Source organism: Tamandua tetradactyla, chromosome X, assembly GCF_023851605.1.
Source record: "Tamandua tetradactyla isolate mTamTet1 chromosome X, mTamTet1.pri, whole genome shotgun sequence".
Lineage (NCBI taxonomy): Eukaryota > Metazoa > Chordata > Mammalia > Pilosa > Myrmecophagidae > Tamandua > Tamandua tetradactyla.
Window position 1 is genome coordinate 92,298,776 of NC_135353.1, and position 25,119 is coordinate 92,323,894.

Sequence of the window (25,119 nt, forward strand, 5' to 3'; positions counted from 1 at the left end):
TATAAAGCATTTAATAAATTACCAAGTCTTTCTAACATATTATCTTATTTAACCTTCATGATAACTGCAAGCCATGCAGAATGGGTAGCTCATTTTATTGCTGAGGAAATTGAAGCTTGAAGAGAAATTAAGTGACCTAAGATAACACTGATGAAAGTGGCAGAGCTGAGATACTGAGGGCTTCCTTAACGTATCTTGTAGTCCTTTGTGAAAGCAAAATCATGCTGGAAATGAGACTAATTATAAAATGTAAAAGTTCAGTATTTGCTTTTGGAAAATCACAAATCATAATGAAAAAAAAGTCTTTCCTAAAAGAAGCCTTTTATACTGACAGAAATGAAAATGCTATTCTTGTCACCCTCCTTCTCCAACCCACTAAACATACTGGTAAGTTAATTTTTCCCCTTAATTATTTATGCAAGAGATTCACAACTGTTTTGCACATGTTAAAGAGTTCTTACAAGTTACTTACAGGAAAGTAGGTTTCCACAATCTCAAAATTAAGAAATCCAATTATAATCCAAACCAAGAGGGTAACAATGGAAACAATCACAATAAAAGGAACAAAGTAGCCACTGAGTTTGTCTGCAAACTGCTGGATAGGAGCCTAGAATTAAAAATTTATAATAATAGTATATCAAGTGGTCTTTTCTGAACTTGACTGTAAAGTATATTTGGTACTCAGCACAAACACAAATATTTTAACAAACTCCATATTAATGCAAATTAAATTAATCAAAGGAAAATATAAAAACTAGATCAAGATATATACCAAGAGGGCTTTCAAGAAAATACTTTCCATTTCCCTTAGGAGTTAAATTACCTTTGATGTTTGTGCCTCCTCCACAAGTTTTACAATTTGAGAAAGCGTAGTGTCTGCTCCAACATGGGTTGCTCGAATAAGTAGTGACCCATTCTGGTTAATGGAACCAGCAATCACTGTGCTGCCAGATTTCTTAGCTACAGGCATTGCCTCCCCTGCAGGAGGGGTAAAGATAGATTTAGGAAACATAAATGAACACCATTGTGAAGCAAGTCTTATTTGGTAATTGTCAAAAAATATTTAGATAGGAAAGTCTTCCTTTATGAAATTGAAGCTGGACAAATCCTAGGAGAAAATTGTCCTGACTTTTTCTTATATCCATTCTAGCTCAAACCCAGGGATACATATTTCAAATTGAAAACGCTAATGTGTTACTAGTTCTTATTGGGAGATATATCAGAAGCTCTAGCCTGGACCTACATCATTAGTTCTCAGCCTGTTCCCAAAGAGCATTTGGAAACGTGGGAGCTAGCCTCTGTTTGTAATAATGACTCGGGGCATGGGTTGCTTTCATTAGAATTTAGTGGGCTGTGGTCAAGGATAATAAATGTACTGCAATTGTAAGATCGTTCTCATAACTAAAATTGTGTGATCCAAACTAGCAATAGTACCCTGATTGTGAAATACGGAGTCCTGAATTATTTTTCCACACAGTCCATAATCTGAGCCTCTTGTGGGACTATCCTGAGGGCTGAAGTAGCAGAGCCGTTATCTGCGTTCTACTCCAGATTGGCCTTAGTTATCTAAGGTCTCTAAAGCTACTCCAGACCTACTCTCTTAAAGCAGATCCTGATGTGGAAAAATCTGGAAGTGTATCCCAGCTCATACCAGACTAATCTTTAGGGTAGTAAAACAGAATAGCTATTTGCCCAGGAAAGCTTTTAAGTTTATCAGTCTCTTCAGCATACTAAGACAACTTCCTTTGGTTATACATTTCAGGAATTAACATCTCTAAGTGAAAGGAGCCTTCTATAGCATAATTAAAGTCACAAATTAAATCCGAGGAGACAGACTTAATCCGGAAAAAGAACGCATGCCCTCTTTGCTCATAACTTATTTATTGCATAGTTTCTATGAAAAGCTCTTTACCAGTCACAGCCATTTTCCATTAATAATCTGGATTTATTTCAATTTCATATCACAATCCTCTGAAAGAACATACCTGTGATAAGGGACTCATCTACCATAGAATGTCCTTCAATAACCTGACCATCCACTGGAAATTTGCCTCCTGGGACCACTTTAATGATGTCTCCACGTTGTACAAGTTCCACATCGACTTGATCTTCACTGGAAATGAGTTAATATGTAAAGCATCATGACAATATGGTTGTCACTCTGTTCTCTCCATAAAATCTTTTAAATTCATATAGCGCACATAGCTCTATAATTACTACCAATGGAAGCTAAAGCCAACAAATATGCTAGGAACTATGTCGAATCAGTTCACTGTTGGTGAATGGTACAGTACCTGGTACAAAGCAGACATTTTAAGCATTTGTGGTATAGCCATTAAATAAATACATGAAAACTTAAAAATAGTGTAATGGGTTTTATTTAACTGAACAATTTATTTGTGGTGTAAATTTGCCTAAGCAATTTAGGAGCATAAAAACGAGAAACACAAAAGAATTAAATTTAATCACTTAGCTCTAATTTCCAGTTTACATGGGAGGTATAGAAAAAGTTAAATGACACCACAAGGAAGCAAGGAGACAATTTCAGACCATGGGACACTGTATAGAAAAACTGATGGATATTTCTTCACCAAATCACTTGGATGGAGAGTGAGAGAGAGAGAACTGTTTGGTGTAGATTAAAAGAGATCTAAGAACACAGGAAGCACAGAATAAGAAAGAGGTCCTTTAATCCTATATAGACTATTGTAATGCTTGGAACCATCCTGGAGTATATTAAGCAGATAATCAAAAACTATTGGCAAAGTCCCCTGAGGAAGGGGAGAAAGAATATGGAACTATTAAACCTTAACATTAGGGAATCCCGATACTGTGTCAAACTTTAGGGATATCCAAATCAGTAGGCCATGGCCTCGATCATGAGGCTTACTCTTGTGAAGCTTATGTAGATAGCAGAGAAGCTTAGAGTACCTATAGGCATGCCTAAGAGTTACTTCTGGAGGACCTCTGTTGTTGCTCAGATGTTGCCTCAGTGCAAGTGAAATCACTGCCATCCCCCTACGTGAGACATGACATCCAGGGGTGAAAGTCTCCCTGGTGACGTGGGAGAGGACTCCCAGGGATGAATCCAGACCTGACACCATGGGATCAACAATTATATCCTGACCAAAAGGGGAAAAGAAGTGTAATTAATAAAGTACCAGTGGCAGAGGGAGTTCAAATAGAGTTGAGGGGCTACCCTGGAGGTGGTTGTTACACAAGCTTCAGATACTTTGCTACCTATCATAACCTGCCAACTCCAACCAGAACCATTCCAGCCAATCCTAAAGAACACCTAGGGCAATATATAAGATTCCACAAGGGTTCCAGGCACTAGTATAACTTTCCAGAAACCTACAACCTCCAGATGGGTCTCTAATCCAGATAAGTCCTGAAACCTAGCCCAGGCTCTCCAGAACATCAGATGATTCCATCTCCCTACCCCATATTAGTGAAAGACCCTTTCAATATCAAAAATTTAGAATTGCCATGGCCCAAACACCCCTAAAGAGAGGGATGGAAAGATCAAAGGTGATGGGGGAATTATACATAGAAGATAGGAGTTAACAAATGAATAAGAATGCTGAATCATTAAATTGATACGTCTTTTAGTCTTCAGTATTTTAGAACAGCTAGAAGTAAAAACCTAAAATTGTGAAATTGTAACCCATGTCAAAGTCTGAAATATGTTCTACAACTAATTGTGGTGCTGTGCTGTGAAATTTATAGCTTTTTTGTATATATGCTATTTTTCACAAAAAAAGAAGGAAAAAAAGTCGATTGTGATAATAAAAAAGTATTTAAGCCCCCTAGCCTGCTATATTCTGGAGCAGCTAGAAGGAAAAATATGAGAAGATCATATGGTAGCCCATGACAAACTCTGGGATCTGTCCTGTAACCATTTGTTGAAGAGTGCTTTGAAAACTATTGCTTTTTTATTTCTTTGCTTTGTATATAGGTTATATTATACAATAAAAAAAAGTTGAAAAAAAAGAGACTTAAGAGATGACAGCCAAAAACACTGATGAGTAGATCTTGTTTGAATTCTGTTTCAAACAAAGAGATTTAAAAACATTTTGGAGACTATTTTAGTTTGTAGGTTGCTGAATTGCAATATACCAGAAATGGAACAGTTTTTTAAAGGAAAATTAATAAATTAGAAATTTACAGTTCTAAGCCTATGATAATGTCCAGACTAAGGCATCCAGGGAAAGATACCTTAATTCAAGAAAGTCCAATGTGTCCGGAACACCTCTGTCAGCTGGGAAGGCACACTGGTCCCTTGTTCCTGGTCTACATTGTTTTCAGCCTCTGTTCCTGTGGGGGTTCCTCACTTTGCTTCTCTGGGGCTGCCTTTCATCTCTTGGCTTTTGTGGGCTCTCTCCAGGTTCTGGTTTGCTTAGCATCTCATGGCTATGTCTGCTGGTCTCTGTTCTCCAAGTGTCAGCATCTTTGTCAGTCCTGCTCTGAAGTTTCTGCTGGCTCTGTCATTTCTGATGTTTCTTCAAATGTTTCCCCTTTTAAAGACTCTTGTACCCTAATCAAGATCCACCTGGAATAGGTGGAGTCACATCTCCATCTAATCAAAAGGTCACACCCAAATTGGGCATGTCACATCTTCGTGGAGATAATCTAATCACAAGTTTCCATCCTATGGTATTGAATCAGGACTAAAAGAAACAGCTGCCCCCACAAGTTTGGATCACGATTGAAATTGCTTTTCTTATCTCAGCAGGTGAACTCACTGCCCTTTCCTCTATGTGGGACATGACTCCTAGGGGTGTAAATCTCCCTGGCAACGTTGGACAGTAATCCCCAGATGAGCCGGGACCCAGCATCAAGGGATTGAGAAAGCCTTCTTGACCAAAAGGGGGAAAAGAGAAATGAGACAAAATAAAGTTCAGTGGCTGAGAGATTTCAAACAGAGTCAAGAGGTCATCCTGGAGGTTATTCTTATGCATTATATAGATATCCCTTTTTAGCTTATGGTATATTGAAATGGCTAGAGGGAAGTACCTAAAACTTCTGAGCCGTGTTCCAATTACTTTGATTCTTGAAGATGAATGTATAACAATACAGCTTTTACAATGTGACTGGGATGTATGATTTTTTTCTGTTTTCTTTTTATTTCTTTTTCTGGAATAATGCATATGTTCTAAAAATGATCATGGTGATGAATACACAAATATGTCATGATATTGTGAGCCCCTGATTGTATACCATGTCTGCACTGTATGTGTGTGAAGATTTGTTAATAAAAATATTTTTTTAAAACCATAGGACTATGCAATACAGTAAACACCAATGTAAACTATGGATATTAATAATGGAACAATTATAATGATATTCTTTCATCAATTATAAAAAGGTACCACACTAAGGCAAGGTGATAATTAGAGGGTGTAGGGGGTGCAAGGGTAGTTCAGTGGTAGAATTCTTGCCTGTCATGCTGGAGACCCGGCTTCGATTCCTGGCCCATGCACTTCCCCCAAAAACAAACAAGCAAGCAAACAAACAAAAAACCAAACAAGCAAAAATTCAACAAATGGTGCTGCAATAATGGGATACTCACATCAAAAAAGAATGAAATGTGACCCCACTATACAGCATACAAAAAAAAGGGGGGCGGTATTTGGGAGCTCTGTTATTTTCTGCATGATTTTTCTGTAAACCAACACCTTTCTAATAAGAAAGGTTATATTAAAAAAAGAAAAAAAAACATCACTTTTCTTGGGTACATAATAGATTCAAAACAGCACCGAGACAATTAGATAAATGTGAATATGGACTGAATATTAGATGATTTTAAGGAATTATTGTTAATTTTGTTACATACAATATGGTTCTCTAATTATATAAGAATATGTCTTTATTTTTTAGAGATACTACAGAAATATTTAGTGGTAAAATGATATGACAAGCGAGATTTACTTTAAAATACTGCAGCAATATCACCTAGAGTGTCAATGATGGTGATTAGAAGTACAAATATAAAATGCTTTTACATGAGGGAGAATGAACATTGCAAGTTGTTGAAAATGGGATGGTATATGGAAAAATACAATCAATGCAAACTGGAGAATATAGTTAAGAGGAACATTGTAATATGCTTCCAGTAAATATAACAAAGCTAAATGTCAATAAGAGGGGGATATAAGGGAGGGGTATGGGATTCTTGGTGCTGGTGTTTCTCTTCATTTTTTCATTTTTTTCTTCCTCTTCCTCTTTCTTTGTGGAAGAAATGGAAATGTCCTCATATAGATTGTGGTGTTGAGTGCATAACTGTGATTATATCAGAAACCACTGATTGTTTACTTAGGAGGTATTGCACGGTGTGTAAATATAAACAGAAAGATACAAGTGCTTGAGAAAATGTGGAGAGGAATGTACTGTTCCCTATTTACTGTTGATAGGGACGTAAAATGGTGCAGCCCATTTGGAGGGCAGTGTGGTGGTTCCACAAGAGGCTACATATAGGATTGCCATATGATCCTGCAACCCATTATTAGGCGTACACTTGGAAGAACTGAAAACAGGGAAATGAGTGCACATCTACACACTGGTATTTATGTGAGCACAATTCAGTTTGTGATGGATGGAGGCAACCTAAGGGTACATCAAGAGATAAACGGAAGAGCGAACTGTGGTATATACATACAATGGAATACTGAGAGGCTGCAAGAAGGAATGAAATTGTGAGGCATGCAACTAGGTGAACAGAACTTGAGGACAGTATATTGAGTGAAATAAGCCAGAAATAAAAAGACAAACATTATAATGCCTCACTAATATGGTCTAACTATAATGTGCAAACTCTGAGAATTGAATTCGAAAGCACAGGTTATCATGGGAAGGCTTATTGTAAAAGTTCCTAGACTGTAAACTCTTAAATAAGCAGTCACATCTATTCATGAGTTGTAATGGTTATTTCTAAATTCTGAGATGCTAAGCTCTTTATGTATAATCTGGTTGTTCCCTAGAGTTCTGGGTATCTGTGTAATACCTGAGACTCAGAGTAGAGTTCTGCAGCTATGAAAGTCAGCATTATCCCATACAGCAAATGTTTAAAAAGGCTTAAAAAGAGATCAGATTTTAATTAGAGATATGAATGAAGCTCATCTGGTTAGGACTAAGACAAATCAAACTAAAGGGTAAAGTATGATATTGACTGTGTTCTAAAACTTCAGCTTCTGTGTGAGACCAAAGGAAGAGATGTTTGTTGGTGCAAAATTTATATTTTCTGTAGCACACTATCTAATTTAACCTATATGATCAATTTATTCAAACACCATAATTACTTGGAATCTTGAATAGGGAGTGAGATCTCGTTGCTTTGTGTAAGTTGGTGTGATGTCCCAAAATATTCCAAAGTAATTTGGACAGAGAATAAAAAAATATTTGCAATGAAAAACATTGAAATATTAAACTTCCCAATGTGGGGTATCCCTGATATTCTCGCAAGCATTGGGGACTATCAATTTTATAGGCTGAGTCCTTAATCTTGGGGTTGCTCATATGAAACTTATTCCGTGAAAGGAGAAGCTAAGTCTACTTACTTACACTTATGCCTAAGAGTCACCCCCAGAGAAAGTTTTTTGTTGCTCAGATGTGGCTTCTCTCTCAAAGCCAACTTGACAGGTAAACTCGCTGCCTGCCCCCCATCCCCATGTGGGACATGACTACCAGGAGTGCAAATCTCCCTGGCAACATGGAACATAACTCCTGGGGATGGGCCTCAACCCAGCATTATAAGACTGAGAAAGGCATCTTGACCAAAAGGGGGAAGAGAAAAGAAACAAAATAAAATTTCAGAGGCTGAGAGATTTCAAATAAAGTTGAGAGGTCATTCTGGAGGTTATTCCTATGCTGCACTAGTTTGAAACATTACGTATCCAAGAAAAGCCATGTTTTAATCTTGATCCAATCTTGTGGGGCCAGACCTATTGTTTAGGGTGGGAATCTCTGTATTGTTTCCATGGAGATGAGACACATTCAGTTGTGGGTGTGACCTTTTGGTTAGATTACTTCCATGGAGATGTGACACACCCAATTGTGGGTGTAGCCTTTTGATTAGATGGAGATGTGACTCCGCTAATTCAAGGTCAGTCATTAGTTTAGTAGAGTTCTCTAAAATAGGAAACATTTTGGAGAAACCTCAGATGTAGATGGCTGGAGAACAGTTGCCTCAGAGCTGACAGAGACATGGATGTTTGTTGGTGCTGGAGATGCTAGGAGAGTGGACAGAGAAAGCAAATGCCTAGACATGGGCAGAACCCAGCAGACTTTGCCATGTGCCTTTCCATGAGATGCTAAGCAGGCCAGAACCCTGAGTTGTGTCCCAGAGGAGCCAAGTGAAGGCCCACAGACACTTAGAGAAGAAACCACTGGCATCAGAAGTTGGAAGCAACAGAACTGGGAACAAAGGTCAGCAGACACCAGCCAGGTGCCTGCCCCTATGACCGACATCAGACTTTCTTGAGTCAAGGTATCTTTTCCCAGATGCCTTAGTTTGGAAATTTTTCTGGCCTTAGAACTGTAAATTTGGTATGTAATAATTCCCTTTTATAAGCCGATTCATTTCTGGTATATTGCATTCCGGCAGCTTTAGTAAACTAATACATTTGCATTACATACATATCCCTTTTTAGTTTTTAGTGTGTTAGAATAGCTAGAAGGAAATACCTGAAACTGTTGAACTGTAACCCAGTAGCCTTGATTCTTAAAGACCACTGTATAACTATATGGCTTTTACAGTGTGACCATGTGATTGTGAAAACCTTGTGGCTGACACTCACTTTATCCATTGTAGGACAGATGAGTTAAAAAAACAAGGGCAAAAAAAATAAAGAAATAATGTGGGGGGTGGATAAGGGTATGGGATGTTTTGGTGTTCTTTTTCATTTTAATTTTATACTTATATGTCTTTTTTTGGAGTAATGAAAATGTTCAGAATTTGATTGTGGGATAAAAACACAACTATATGATGACACTGACAAAAAAAAATACTACAGCCACAAACAAAACGATAGATACAAAGGATAGATGAAATAAGTTTGGCAAAATGTAGATAATGCTGAATTTGGGAGATAGATCATATGGGTTTATTACACTCTTCTCTCTACTTCTGTGTGTATTTGAAAATTTTCCTAAAAGGTTAAAAAGGAGAAGGGGGGAAAATGAAAACAAAATACCTCAGGAGGACGTTATCAGAATCGAAGGTTACAATAGTTGCTTCTGTAGCTTGTAGTGAAATTAACTTTGCAAGAGCCTCTGATGTTTTACCCTATAAAATTAAAAGAAACATGCTGACAATCCTAAGGCAGAAAAAGTTCAGGTCTTAACTAAAACAAAGACACAAACTTTAACCTTTACCCCCCCCAAAATAGAATTAGGAAATACATTTCTTCAAATCTGAAAATTTTCACTTAAAAAATATGAAGCACATAAAATATAAAAAGTATTATTAGGTATAATTTATAAAGAATAATTTAAATTAGTAAGGAAAATATCAGGAATCCAATAGCTACGCAAGCAAAGAACATGAATAGGCAATTCATTTAAGCAGAAATAATACCCAAATATGGAAAAATATTTATCCCTGCTATTAATGGGAGAAATGTAAACTAAAGCAACCCTGAAATACCATTTAATACCTACTAATTCAGTAAGAATTTAGATAATACTCAATGCTGGTGAAATTGTAGTAAAACTAGTTTACTGACATACTCTTGTTGGCACTGTAAAATTGCCACAACTTGTATCATGAACCATAGAAATATTTATGTCCTTTAATCCAGTAATCACATACTTTTGTAATTTATACTTGTATACTTCTATTAGTTCAATAGAAATGAACTATATGAATGTGTTTAATGCAGGATTACCTAAAATTGAAAAATAGGAAACAATCTAATTTCAAACAAAACCAGAATGGTTTAGAACAAAACCAGAATGGTTTAATAAATTACAGGACATTGACTTGACAGAGTATTATTCAGAAATATCAAATCTAGAGAGTAAAAAACATGGAAAAACTTTACAGTGTTAAGGGTTCAAAGTGTACGAATACTATGCTTGGAACTCTTCAAAATATTCGCAGGAGCAAGGGACCAGCAGATGCCAGCCACATAATTTCCCAGCTGACAGAGGTGGTCCAGACAAATAGGCCTTTCTTGAGTGAAGATAACCTCTTGTTGGTGCCTTAACGTGGGCACTTTCACTTCCTCAGAACTGTAAACTTGCAACTTATTAAATTTTCCCTTTTAAAAGCCAAAAAACAAACAAACAAACAAAAAAGAGAAATAAGAAAAGCCAAAAAAAAAAATTATATAAAGGTATGTTGGAACAGGATTAGAAAGTAATTTACATTACACCACAAGATGATGCATGGATTTTTTTTTCAACATTATTTAAAACTTTTTTGTCTTATCAACTTTTCAATTGCTAATTTGATACAAGATAAATAAATTGACAGGTACTTTTCAAATGTCTCTCTCTCTTTAAATAAACAGGGACATACTGTACTACTTGTCGTATTAATTCCATATCATTGGTAAACCATTTAAAGGAATATTTAACTAAAATATAGCCAAAGCAAAAATATTCTTTCAGTAAATGGCTAACTACAGAAATCAATGTACATTTCCAGTAATTGGTCTAGAAAAATATTAAGGTCACTTTTCTGCAAAAGAGTTTAACAAATGTAACTTTTCTTACTTTACCTTTGCTATATGTTCCAACCACCGACCTAGTGCAATAAATACAAATAGCATAGGAGGTGTGTCAAAAAAGGTAATAGGGTTCACTTTGGCTCTCTCATACATTGCAACCAGAAGAATAACCAAAGAGTAGGCAAAAGCGATGGTGGTTGCTAGCACAATCAGTACATCCATATTCGCAGTCTTATGCTTCAGTGCTTTATAAGCCTGAATGTAGAAGTTCCAGCCTCCAAAAAACTGCAATATAGGAACAATAATCACTGAATTATTAAAAATGGTAAGATTTACAGATATACCTCAGCAACTAAGATAAAGATTCAATATTAATGTCCTTTGGGTTCTGACTAATCCATAAACATTAAGGAGTGATTTTAAGTTAAAAAATAGTATTTGTATTTTAGCATATGTGTATGTGTGTGAAGAAGGGATTTAAATTGTTACACAAGGTTCTTTGCTTCATGCTTTGGAGGCTATTTCTATGATCCAGTGCTATTCCATAATATAGAAAAAGTCAGAAGCTTCTTGGATTTTTCTTTTTGATGCTAGCAAAAACAAGAATTAGGAAAATTACATTCTTCTGTCAAGGATTCTCTATATAAAACTCACCTTCACCTTGACAAAATTCTACCCAAGTGATGTATATCACAAGATACAGGATTTGTTGGTAAACATAATTGAAAAACTTATTTTTCATTAATACAGAGAAACATACTAAGAAGTTCTTAAAATCACTACTTCCTTCTATAGGGATCAGATGAAGGAACAGATTTATTAGAAGGAAGCATTCTACATTAAAATGCTTATCTTAAAAGAAAGGTTCAAAACATACAGAAAGTAATGAACTGAAGTACCAGGGAGAAATAATATATATAAAGTTATGTATGGTAGCAGACACAGATATCAAATCCAAAAACCCTGAACCCTTGTTCTCTGTTTTGCCACTAAACAATATTCTTGGGGATTAAATGAAATCTATTATGCATTTTAAACCAACTACTCAGTTTAAAATTACTTTTGTAAAGCATCCACAATAAAATGATTAGACATCTGGCTAATATTTATTTTTCAGTTAAAAATAAGCTTGCCTGTGACATTTTGGTTATTTTCTTTATTAACTAATATACTTGCTAACATTTCACTTGCCTGTACAGGTACACACAATAAAAAGGACAGCAAATTCATAATGGATAATCCTGGCAGGATCTGATGCTCCAGGAACATAGAGGAATGAATGTTGATAATTTCTTCTTGACTTATGTTCTGATTTTGGTGAAGAGTTGCAAGGTGGTGGTCCATAACCATCATATATATCATCAGCCCCATTACAGGAATACAGAAAAACAGGCTCACAAGGAAGGACCGCCTCCATCTTATATAAAATAATAATAATAAAAGAAAAATCCTTTTAGTAAGTAGCTAATGGTTACAGACTATACATACTACAAAGAAGAATAGTAAGTTGTGACCACTCTACTCAGTATAAGGATGATATTGTAAAAATTGACATACTAACAGGATATTAAATTTCTAACAAGAAATCAAAATCTGTTTTTTACTGATACTCCAAAAGTACTTACTGTCTTATTTCTCGTTTATGGTCTAGGTGACTTGCTGATCGATCTTTCTTGACCAAAGAAGCTTCAAAACCTAAATTCTAAGGAAATTTGTGAGAAAGATATTACTTCATTGAATGTATAAATACTACCATAATATGTGTGGTCTTGGACACCAGAGATTTACAGCTCTGTTCTGGGTAAGAGAAGGGACAGAGCTGTCACTATAGGATCACAAATGGGAGGATCACAATCCTAAGTCCTGCTACTGGCATTAAGAACAATTCAGCTCAATTACTGAATGCAAGCCACTCTGGGGAATACAAAGATGATTATGTGGTTCTTGCTCTTGTAATTACTTTTGTAATATTTTCTCAACTCTAGTTAATGTCTCGCCTACTGTTCTCAAACTAAGGATTCAAGTTCTTCACTATGGGTTATTATTGTATCAAGAAGTAACTAAAGTCTCCAATAAGTAATTTTAGAAACAACCAGAATCTGTTACTTGGTCAGACTGACAGAGTGTTTGATGACCTAATAAAGACAAAATTCAGCAGTTAAATAGTGAATATTATATTTAGACAAGCATAATCTACTAATATTATCATATGCCAGTTTTGTAAAAATTTAGTTTTGAGATACATACATACACACATATATATACACGCACACATACATGTGCACCCTGAACAAGTACAGGACACTGGATCATAGGCTTCTAAAGCTAGCACCATAAAAACTATAATATTCAAGGACTTGCATAATGCAGTATCTTCTCTTGTTCTCTCAGGAAAAGAACATGAATGAAAATTATTTTCCACAACAAAACAAAGTATAAAAGGAAACTATACCTAAGTAAGGCTCATGTGAGCACAGACAGCAAAATATATTTCTGACTACCAGGGAGAATGCTGCCATCTTACATTAGTTGGCAGTGTAGCTCAGTGAAAAGACCAAGCTTGGACTTCTGAGTGAGAAAGATTAGACTTAAATCACAGCTATGATACTTACTACCTATACAACTTTGGTGGGAAGGTAACATAACTTCTCTTCACCTAACTTTCCTCACCTCCAACATGAAGATGACAACATTAACTTGAAGGGCTACTGTGAGAATTAAAAGTTGAAGCTTTGCAATCTTGGTAACTGACACATACAGGTACTCATAATTTAGCTTCACAAACATGTTAATGGCATTGTTATGGATACTTAATAGAATTTTATCAGTACTGTTAGGAGCTTTAAATATGATCTTTAGAACACCATTTTTATACCACATTGAAATTTTTAAAGCATTTCACATGAATTGCCAATAAAATTTACTGAAGGATACAGGATCAGTCTGCCATAAAGAAAAAGGTTTGATTTTTAAATTTTTACTCTAATGTACAAATAAGTCATTTACTTTGACATAAATAACAATGCATCTAGAATGTTTCACTTCTTAGTGATTAGAATGACTTAGTCCTAACCACTTACACCAAACTTTATTCCACTTTCAAAATATGTGTAAATGACTTACAGTTCTAACGTAAATCTGATCCTGATCAATAGTGTCAATGTTCCTTTGTCTAACTCTTCCTAACAAAGTCCAAGGAAAAATGTAGAAACATTTTGATCAAATTTTGAGACAGACGTGTGAAGTACTCAAACAAGTCAAAATTTTTTCATTCTCTGTCTAATGCAAAGCAGAATTGATTCAAAAGAGCACTGACTGATTAGGGAAAAACACAAAAAGAAAAGTCTTGTCACTTACTTCAATTGTATGGATAATATCTCTAGGACCAATAATTTCTGGATCATATTTAATATGTGCTTTGTTGGTTGCCAGGGCCACAGAGCAATAGAAGATCCCACTGTGCTTTGTGAGGGTAGACTCTATTTTATGTACACAGGAGGCACAAGTCATTCCTTTCACCTGTTAAAGACAGAGCTTTGGTATTCAGAAATATAATATTCCTTCTATTAGACATGAGGAGAATTATTACTTTTAATTAAAAGGACTCTTATAACATGAATTACCACACAAGATCTTATGTGAACAATTCATATGGTTTAGATATGATCATTACAACATAATTTTTATATTATATTGAAGAAATACATGTTCCTAGCTGCAACAGGCTTGAGAGAAGATCAGTATCTCATTAAAAGACCCTTATTTGCTGCCACTATTGCTCAGTGATAATTTGGCATTTATCATTTTTCTTTCTATCCAATGCCTTGCTTCTCTCCAGATATGATTTTCATTCTGTTGAAGTATAGCCTTTAGTACTTTATTTAGTGAGGGTTTATGGGTGGAAAAACTTTGTGGCCTTTGTATGTATAAAAAATATATATTTCCCTAAATCTTTTTTTCTTTTGGTTTAACCACAGGAATTTACTGCCTAACAATTTCAGAGGCCGGAAGTCTAAAATCAAGGTGTAGTAAGACCATGCTTTCTCCCTGATGTGTGTAGCATTCTGTTGCTGTCTTGCCACAATCCTCCGGGATCCTTGGCTTGCATTTCTGCCTTTTGTCATATGGCAATGACCTTGGTCTCCTCCTGTATATTTCCCCATATCTTGAGTGGATTTATAGCTTAGTTGAATATTAAATTCTAAGTTGGAGAGGCAGGACTACTGGAATGGTTGTGTAAGGAGCGTGGCTAAAGTTCTCCCCACAAAAAGCAATGATAAAATGGGTCAAAATTGTCAAAAACAACTGTTGAAACATTCTGGAAATTGACCAGGAACAAATTAGGAACGATTTATTCAAGAATGTCTACTGAGAGGATAATGTAGTCAACATGGTAACATAAATAACTATTGAAAATCTCTGCCCATAAATTCAACAAAAAAGGGGGAAATTCTAAAAAAAAAAAAAACAAACTCCAAAACCCCAAAAGGATAAGAAGGAAGATTCAAGAAATGCCTTTACAGTAATAAAGTTGAATTTTAACAGACTAACTCAACAATTAATAGATACAGATTGGCAGAATGGGCTAAGAAGTATGATTCAAGGCAAAGGCATATCTGTACACTTAGGTTGGATTGCACAATGTGTGAATACACTATTTAAAAATGAACAGAGAGGGGGTGCAAAGGTAGTTCAGTGTTAGAATTTTCACCTGCCATGTGGGAGGCCTGGGTATGAATTCTGGCCCATAAACTTCCCAAACAAACAAACAAACAAAAATTCAACAAATGGTGCTGCAATAACGGATACTCTCATGGAAAAATAATGAAATGTGACCCCGCCATACAGCATACAAAAAAAAAAAAATGAACAGAGAGAAATAAGTGCTAGAGAAAAGGCAGGGAAAAAGATGCACCTATTCACTCACTGTTGGTAGGCAAACTGAGAGGTGCAGCCCCTTGGAGGGCAGTGTGGTGGTTCCACAGGAGGCTAGGTGTGGGGTTGCCATATGATCCTGAAACACTGTTGCTCAGTATATACCTGGGGGAACTGAGTGTGGGGACAGGAATGGACATCTGCACACTTGTGTTTCTGGGGGCAGTGTTCCCAATCCAGATGAATGGAAGTGGCCTAAGGGTACAACGAAGGGGGAACTATGGTGCATACATACAATGGACTACCGAGCAGCTGCCATAAGTAATGAAGTTGTGAGGCATGCAATTAGGTGAATAAACCTTAAGGACTGTATGTTGAATGAAATGTCAGAAACTAAAAGGCAAATATTATCATGCCTCACTCATATGGAATAACTATAATACAGAAACTTGGGGAACTAAAGTCGAGAGCATAGGTTATCAAGTTGGAACCTATTGTAAAGGGTCCTAGATTGTAAACTCTTACAGCAAGCAGTCACATATATTCACCAGTTGTAACTTTTATTTCTAAATTCTGAGATATTGAGCTGTTTGTTTATAATGTGGTCATTCCCAGAAACTTCAGGTATTTATGTGACACCTGAGACTCAGAATTAGAGCTCTGAAGCTATGAAAATCAGCAGTACCCCATTCAGGAAGTGTTTAAAAAGTTGAAAAAGGTATCAGACTTTGTCTAGAGATATGAATGAAGATGATTTGGATAGGACTAGGGTATATCAGAATGCAGGGTAAAGGATGATACTGTATATATTTTAAAACTTCAACTATTTTGTGAGACCAAAATGAGAGATGTTTTATTTGGTGCAAAATTAGTATTTTGGGTAGTGCATTTCCTAACTTAACTTGTATGGTGAATTTAGTTGAATACCATAAGTACACGGAATCTTGAATAGGGCATGACTCTTTCTTGGTTTGTCCAAATTAGTACGGTGCCCCGATACATCCCAGAGTAATTTGGGCAGTGAATAAAGAAGTATTTACAAGGTCCCCTTGGGGCACTGGGGAGAAAGGAGGAAATATTCAACTTCCCCATTTGGAGAATTTCCGATATTCTCACAAGCAGTGGAGACAACCAAATCAATAGGCCAACTTCTTGATCTTGGGTTGGCCCCTATAAAACTTATTCTTGCAAAGAATAGGCTAAGCCTACTTAAAATTAGGCCTAACTCTCACCCCCAGAGAACCTCTTCTGTTGCTCAAATGCAGCCCCTCTCTCTAAAAATTTGACAAGTGAATTCACTGCCATTCTGTCCTATGTGGGACATGACCCAGGGGTGTGGATCTGCCCCCTGGCAACGTGGGGCAGAAATCACAGAATAAGTCAGGACCCAGCATCAAGGGATTGAGAAAGCCTTCTTGACCAAAAGGGAGAAGAGAGAAATGAGACAGAATAAAGTTTCAGTGGCTTAGAGATTTCAAACAGAGTCAAGAGGTTATGATGGAAGTTATATTCTTATGCATTATATAGATATCCCTTTTTGGCTTATGGTATATTGGAATGGCTAGAGGGAAGTACCTGAAACTTTTGAGCTGTGTTCCAGTAGCCTTATGTGCTGAGTTGAAAGGATGTATGTCCCCTAGAAAAGCTATATTTTAATCCAAATCCCATTTCGTAAAGGCAGTATAATCCCTATTCAATACTGTATGTAATTAAATCATCTCCCTGGAGATGTAACCCAAGCAAGAGTGATTGTTAAGATGGATTAGGGGAGATGTGTCTCCATCTATTTGGGTGGGTCTTGATTAGTTTTCCGAAATCCTATAAAAGAGGAAATATTCTGGAGAAAGCTAGAGGTTCAGAGAGAGCAGAGAAGGACAACATAGCCATGAGAAGCAGAGAGCCCACAAGCCAGGACCTTTAGAGATGAAGAAGGAAACCACCTCTCATAGAGCTTCATGAAACAGGAAGCCAGGAGAGAAAGCTAGCAGATGATGCCGTGTTTGCCACGTGCCCTTCCAGCCAAGAGAGAAACCTTGACTGTGTTTGCCACGTGCCTTCTCATTTGAGAGAGAAACCCTGAACCTCATCAGCCTTCTTGAACCAAGGTATCTTTCCCTGGATGCCTTTGATTGGACATTTCTATAGACTTGTTTTAATTGGGTCATTTTCTTGGCTTTAGAACTGTAAACTAGCAACTTATTAAATTTCTCTTTTAAAAGCCATTCCGTTTCCGGTATATTGCATTCTGGCAGCTAGCAAACTAGAATACATTTTGGTACCGGCGAGTGGGGTGCTGCTGTGGTTTGCAGATACCAAACATGTTAGAACAGCTATTTAAATGGATAAGGGGAAGAATCTGGAAGAGTTGTGAGAAGCCTGATAGAGAAGGCCTAAAATGCTTTGAAGAGACTGTTGGTAGAAACATAGACTCTAAAGATACTTCTGACCACGCTCTAGGCAGAAATGAGGCATGTGCTATTGCAGACTGGAAGGAAGGCAATCCTTGTTTTAAAACAGCAGATAATCTGGCAGATTTGACTAGTGGTTTTGGCTGGAAGGCAGATGTTAAAAACCCTGAACATGGATATTTAGCAGAAGTGATCTCCAAATTTAATGTCAAAAGTGCAGCCCAGTTTCTCCTCATAGCTTGTAGTGAAATGTAACAGGAAAGAGATAAGCTGAGAACTGAACTCTTGGATACTCCAGAAATTGAAGTTCTGGACAATTCTGGGCCTTCAGAGAGGGAGAATCCAGAGAATAGTGCCACAATGAGAGTTTGGCCAAATGTGAAACCAGTCAGCCACTTCAGAGAAAGCCAGGATCAGACATGGAGTTATGCAGGAAGGATTTGCGGAAACTCCTTATGTCTGATGGACATGATCCAAGGCTACTGCATAGAAAGCCAACGAGAGTGCTGTGGGACCTGTATAAACAGAGCTGCTGCCAGTCTAGACTGGAGGGTTCAGAGAAGGGACACACTGGAGGAAAAATAACTTCAGAGGCAAAACCATGGAGGCTGAGGTCTGAAGTCAAGAACCCTTGGGCCAGGAGAATGGACCCACTCAAGCCCATGGAGAGTGTGAGTTTGCCCCAAAGGCAGAGGATGGGCCTTCCACCTCCTTGCAGTGGAAGAGTCATTGCGGCGGAAGAGTCATTGTGGCTCAGGCCTTAGAGAGAGGGTGAAGCACATTCCTCGGGGTTTAGGGAGAGCCTGGCTGCCGCCATATGGAGAAATTAAGCATGTGCCCTGGAAATGGCAGAGAGCCTGGGTGCAGCCCCAATGCTGGGAGAGAGTTGAGCCAAGAAAAATGTGGTCTCCCCAATGTCCCCTAAGGTTGCTTTTGGAGAGAGGCAGGCCTCTGCGGAGGCCCTTGGAAAGGGTGGAACTGCCACTTTCAGAAGCCCCAAAGAGAAATGACTCTCAGACTTTGAAATCTAATGGACTTTGGCCTGCGGGTTTTCGAAACTGTATGGGTCCGGTGACTCCTGTGTTCCTTCTTCCTTATGGAAATGGGTATGTACATTCTATGAATGCTCCTCCTTTGTATGTTGGCAGCAAATAACTCGTTTTGAGTTTTTATAGGTCCAGAGAACTTTGCCTTAGAAAAGACCATGCCTGTAACTAACTTTGATAGGAGTTTGTACTCTTTCTAATTTTGTACTTAATTAATATTGCTACTGAAATGGTTTAAGAATTTCTGATACTGTTATGAAATTAATGTATTTTGTATATGGGGAAAACATGTCTTTTCTAGGGTCCATAGGGTGGAATGTGCTGGTCTGAAAGGATGTATGTCCACTAGAAAAGCCATGTTTTAATCTAAACCCCATTTTGTAAAGGCAGAATAATTCTTATTCAATACTGTATGTAATAAGATCATCTCCCTGGAGATGTAACCCAATCAAGAGTGGTTGTTAAACTGGATTAGGGGAGATGTGTCTCCACCCATTTGGGTGGGTCTTGATTGGTTTTCTGAAATCCTATAAAACAGGAAACATTCTGGAGAAAGCTAGAGATTCAGAGAGAGCAGAGAAGAACGACATAGCCATGAGAAGCAGAGAGCACACAAACCAGTGACCTTTGGAGATGAAGAAGGAAAACGCCTCCCGGGGAGCTTCATGAAACAGGAAGCCAGGAGAGAAAGCTAGCATATGATGTTGTGCTTGCCATGTGCCCTTCCAGCCAAGAGAGACACTGTGGCTGTTCTCACCCTGTGCCTTCTTACTTGAGAGAGAAACCCTGAACTTCATCAGCCTTCTTGAACCAAGTTATCTTTCCCTGGATGCCTTTGATTGGACATTTCTATAAGATTTGCTTTAATGAGGACATTTGCTTAGCCTTAGAGTTGTAAACTAGCAACTTATTAAATTCCCCTTTTTAAAAGCCATTCTGCTTCTGGTATATTGCATTCCGGCAGCTAGCAAACTAGAACACCTTGATTTTTGAAGATGATTAAATAATGATATAGCTTTTACAATGTGACTGTGTGATTGTGGAAACCTTGTGTTTGATGCTCCTTTCATCTAGTGTATGGACAGAGGAGTTAAAAAATATGGATAAAAAATAAACAAATAAAAGGGGGGGCAAAGGTTAAAAGAAATTACATAGATAGAAATACTAGTGGTCAATGTGAGGGAGGGGTAAGGGGTGAGGTATGTTTGAGGTTTTTTAATTTCTTTTTCTGGAGTGATGCAAATGTTCTAAAAAATGATCAGGGAGATGAATACACAACTATGTGATGATACAGTGAGCCATTGATTGTACAGCATGTATGGAATGTTTGTATAAGATTTACCAATAAAAATATTTTTTAAAAAAGAAGTATGACCCATCTATATGGTACTTATAAGAGACTCATCTTAGACACAAGGATACAAATGGATTGAAAGTGAAAGGATAGAAAAAGATGTTCCATGCACGTTGTAACCCAAAGAAAGCAGGAATTGCTATAGTACTATCAGAAAAAATATAATTCAAATGTAAAGATGTCATAAGAGACAAGGAAGGACACGACACATTAGTAAAAGGGACAATTAGCCAAGAAGAAAAAAATCATAAATACGTATGCTCCTAATGAAGGCGCTCCAAAGAACATGAGGCAAACACTGGCAAAACTGAAGAGAGCAACATATGCTCCAACAATAATAGTGGGAGATGTCAATGCACAACACTCATCTATACATAGAACAACCAGAGAAGGGATCAACAAGGAAACAGAGAACTTAAACAATCTGATAAATGAATTAGACTGAACAGACACATATAGATCGTTACACCCCAAATACCAGGAAATACATTTTTCTCTAGTGCATATAGAATGTTCTCCAGGATAGATCATGTGCCGGGGCACAAAACAGGTCTTTATAAATTTAAAAACATTGAAATTATTTAAAGCACTTTCTTTGATCATAATGAAATGAAGATAGAAATCAATAAGCACCAAAGAACCAGAACATTCACAAATATATGGAGATTAAATAACACTCTTAACCAGTGGGTCAAAGAAAAAATTGCCAGAGAAATTGCTATTTGGAGATGAATGAAAATGAGAATACAACATATCAGAACTTATGGGCTGTGGCAAAGGCAGTGCAGAGAGGGACATTTATTGCCCTAAATGCCTATATTAAAAAAGAAGAAAGACCAAAAATCGAGGACTTAATGGCTCATCTGGAGGAAATACAGAAAGAACAGCAAACTAACCACAAAGCAAATAGAAGAAGAGAAACAACAAAGATTAAAGCAGAAATATATTCATTGGAGAACAACAACAACAACAAAAAACCCCCAATAAATTGATGGACCCCCTAGCTAGGCCTGCAAAGAAAAAAAGAGAGAGTATGCAAATAAACAAAATCAGAAATGAGAGGAAGGTCATTACCACAGACCCTGTAGGGACTCCAAGTCAATAGGCCAAGCCTTAGAGCTTAAGCCTTGCTCTTGTGATGCCTAGTTCATAGTGGAAAGCTAAGTCTACCTATAGCAATGCCTAAGAGTCACTTCCAGAAAACCTCTTTTCTTTGTCAGATGTGGCCTGTCTCTTTGTAAGCCCAACTCTGCAAGTAAAATCATTACCCTCCACACTATGTGGGCCATGGCATCCAGAGGCAAAATTTCCTGAGCAACCTGGGACATGCCTTCCAGGAATGAGCCTGCTCTGGCACCACAGGATCGACAGCGCCTTCCTGACCAAAAGTGGGAAAATAAATGTAACAAAAAAGGGAATCAGTGCCTAAGAGAGTTCAAATAGAGTTGAGAGGCTATTCTGGAGGCTATTCTTATGCTAGCTTCGGCTAGATACTGCTAGTTATCAGGGTTTGCCAAACCCCAACCAAAACTATTCTTGTCAACCCTAGGGCTTTATCTGAGATTCTACAAAATCTTCACGTACTAATATTACTAATATTACTTTCCAGAAACCTACAACTTCCAGGTAGGTTCTTAGGCCAGATAAGTTCTGAAATCTAGAGGGGCCAGCCCCTCTATCATATTATCGATACTCCATGTTTTAATCCTGATCCATGTCATGGAGGCAGCCATTTCTTTTAATCTCTATTCAGTACTATAGACTGGAAACTTGGTTAAATTATCTCCACGGAGATGTCAATCACCCAATTGTGGGTATTAACCTTTGATTAGAAGGGGATGTGACTCCACCCATTCCAGGTGGGTCTTGATTAGTTTGACTCCTTTAAAAGAGGAAGCATTTTGGAAAGAGCAACAGAGCCAGAGAACCATGAGAGTCCATGCAGCCAGAGACCTTTGGAGATGAAGAAGGTAAAAGTCCCTTGGGGAGCTTCATGAAACAAGAAGCCTGGAGAGAAAGCTAGCAGATATTGCCATGTTTGCCATGTGCCTTTCTAGTTGAAAGACAAACCCTGAACTTCATTGGCCTTTCTTGAGTGAAATAACCTCTCACTGGTGCCTAAATTTGGACATTTTTATAGCCTTGCTTTAATTTTGACATTTTCATGGCTTTAGACTGTAAGCTTGCAACTTAATAAATTCCCCTTTTAAAAAGCTGTTCCTTTTCTAGTATATCACATTCTGGCAGCTAGCAAACTAGAACACCTTTCCAACATGAAAAAGTTTGAATGGGTATAGCCCAAATACCACTGAAGATTGGGAAAAGGATCAAGGGAGAAAGAGGAGTTATGACAGAGAAGATAAGATTTGACAAACAAGTATGATTGCTGAATCATCATACTGACATTTCTTTCAGCCTCCAGTGTGTTGGAGCAGCTGGAAAGAAAAACCTAAAATTGTGGAAATATAAACCATACCAAACTCTGAAATGTGTACTATAATTAGTTGTTACAATGTACCTTGAAATTTATAGCCTTTTTGTAAATATGTTATATTTCACAATAAATTAGAAAAATCACGCACTTACCTGTTTACCTAGAGAAAGAACAGGAGACCAAAAAAAAAAAAATATGAAGAATTAATAAAACCAAACGTTGGTTCTTTGAAAAAAATCAATAAAATTGATGGAACCAAAGCTAGGCTGACAAAGAAAAAAAAGAGGATGCAAACAAACAAACAAACAAACAAAATAACCAAAGTTGAAATGAGAGGGGAGTTGTTGTTACCAGGACCCTAAGGAAATTAAAAAAAAAAAACCGTGCCAGGATACTATGAACTACTTAGATGACAATAAACTAGACAGCTTAGATGAAATAGATAAATTTATGGAAATACACAAACAACCTACACTGACTGAAGAAGAAATATAAGATCTCAACAAACCAATCACAAGTAAAGAGATATAATCAGTCACCAAAAATCTTCCTACAAACAAAAGTCCAGGGCCAGATGGCTTCACAGGGGAATTTTATCAAACACTCCAAAAAGAACTAACACCAATCCTGCTCAAATTTTTCCAAAAATTTGAGGAAAAAGGAATACTATCTAACTCATTTATGAAGATAACATCACTCTAATAACAAAACCAGGTAAAGATGCTACAATAAAGGAAAACTACAGGCCTATCTCCCTAATGAACATAGATGGAAAAATTCTCAACAAAATACTAGCAAATCGAATCCAAAGACACAGTCTGAGAATTATACACTAGGACCAAGTGGGGTTTATACCAGGAATGCAAGGGCGGTTCAACACAGGAAAATCTGTGTAATATAGTATATTAACAAATCAAAAGGGAAAAGTCACATGATCATTTCAACTGATCTGAAAAGCATTCAACAAAATTCAGCATTCTTTCCTGATAAAAACATTTCAAAATGTAGGAATCTATTTTGGTTCACTAAAGCTGCTGGAATGCAGTACACTAGAAATGGAATATTTCTAAAAAGGGAATTTATTAAGTTGCAAGTTTACAGCTATAAGTCCATGAAATTGTCCAAATTAAGAGACCGGCAAAGGGTTAACTTCACTCAAGAAAGGCTGATGCTGTCCAGAACACCTCTCTCAGCAGGGAAGGCAAATGGCTGACATCTGCTGGTCCCTTGCTCCTGGGCTCCATTGCTTGCAGCCGGTTTCCTGTGGGGGTTCCTCATTTTGCTTTTCCAGGGCTGGTTTCATCTCTTGGCTTCCCTTAGCTTTCTCCAGGTTTGGAGTTGCTTAATATCTCATGGGAAGGCGCAGGGCGACATTTGCTGGGTCATGTATCTTCAAGGGTCTATGGCTGTGTCAGCTCTGAAGCTTTTTCAAAAATGGTTCCCTCCAGCAAGCGACCCCAACTTGAATTGGTGGAGGCACATCTTTAAATAAACCATCTAATCAAAAGGTCCCACCCAGAATTGAGTGGGTCACAACTTAACAAAAAAATTCCCAATCATCAATATTGAAAGAGGATTAGAGAACATGTATTTTCTAGGATAAACAACAATTTCAAATCTGCACAGAATCTAAGGAAACTTCCTTAATATGATAAAGAACATATATTTAAAATATATAGTCAGCATCGTACTCACTGGTGAGAGACTGAAAGCCTATGCCTTAAGATCAGGAAAAATGCAAGGATGTCCTCTGTCACCACTATTATTCAACATTGTACTAGAAGTTATAGCTACAGCAATCAGGCAGGAAAATGAAATAAAAGGTATCCAATTTGGAAAGGAAGTAGTAAAACTTTCATTATTTGTAGATGACATGATAATATACTTGGAATATACTGAGAAATCTATGACAAAGCTTCTGAGCTATTAAACAAATTCAACAAAGTGGCAGGATACAAGACTAATGTGCAAAATTCAGTAATGTTTCTATACACAAGCAATAACCTAACGGAGGAGACCATTAAGGAAAAAATTCCATTCAAAATAGCAATTAAAACAATTACATATCTAAGAATAAACTTAACTAGGGATGTAAAGGACTTGTAAACAAAAAACTACAAAACATTGCTAAAAGAAATCAAAGAAGACCTAAATGAGGTGGAAAGACGTACTCTGTTCATGGATAGGAACGCTAAATATGGTTAAAATGCCAATTCTACCCAAACTGATCTCCAGATTCAACACAATACCAATCAAAATTCCAACAACATAAAGATTTGGAAAAGCTAGCTATCAAATTCATTTGGAAAGGAAAGAGAACTCGAACAGCTAA

General features: G+C 37.1%; 1 protein-coding gene across 4 annotated transcripts in view; it reads right to left on the bottom strand.

Annotated features, from left to right (window-relative positions):
- Nucleotides 1-25,119, bottom strand: part of ATP7A (ATPase copper transporting alpha) — a 320,386-nt gene that overhangs the window by 24,982 nt on the left and 270,285 nt on the right. For all 4 annotated transcript variants that reach the window (XM_077144962.1, XM_077144963.1, XM_077144964.1 and 1 more), the window contains 8 exons: nucleotides 14,028-14,189; nucleotides 12,296-12,372; nucleotides 11,862-12,087; nucleotides 10,722-10,955; nucleotides 9,192-9,283; nucleotides 1,986-2,113; nucleotides 824-978; nucleotides 473-607 (listed from right to left, as the gene is read on the bottom strand). In XM_077144962.1, coding sequence (XP_077001077.1) covers nucleotides 473-607; nucleotides 824-978; nucleotides 1,986-2,113; nucleotides 9,192-9,283; nucleotides 10,722-10,955; nucleotides 11,862-12,087; nucleotides 12,296-12,372; nucleotides 14,028-14,189 — 1,209 coding nt within the window. The remainder of the gene's footprint in view (nucleotides 1-472; nucleotides 608-823; nucleotides 979-1,985; nucleotides 2,114-9,191; nucleotides 9,284-10,721; nucleotides 10,956-11,861; nucleotides 12,088-12,295; nucleotides 12,373-14,027; nucleotides 14,190-25,119) is intronic.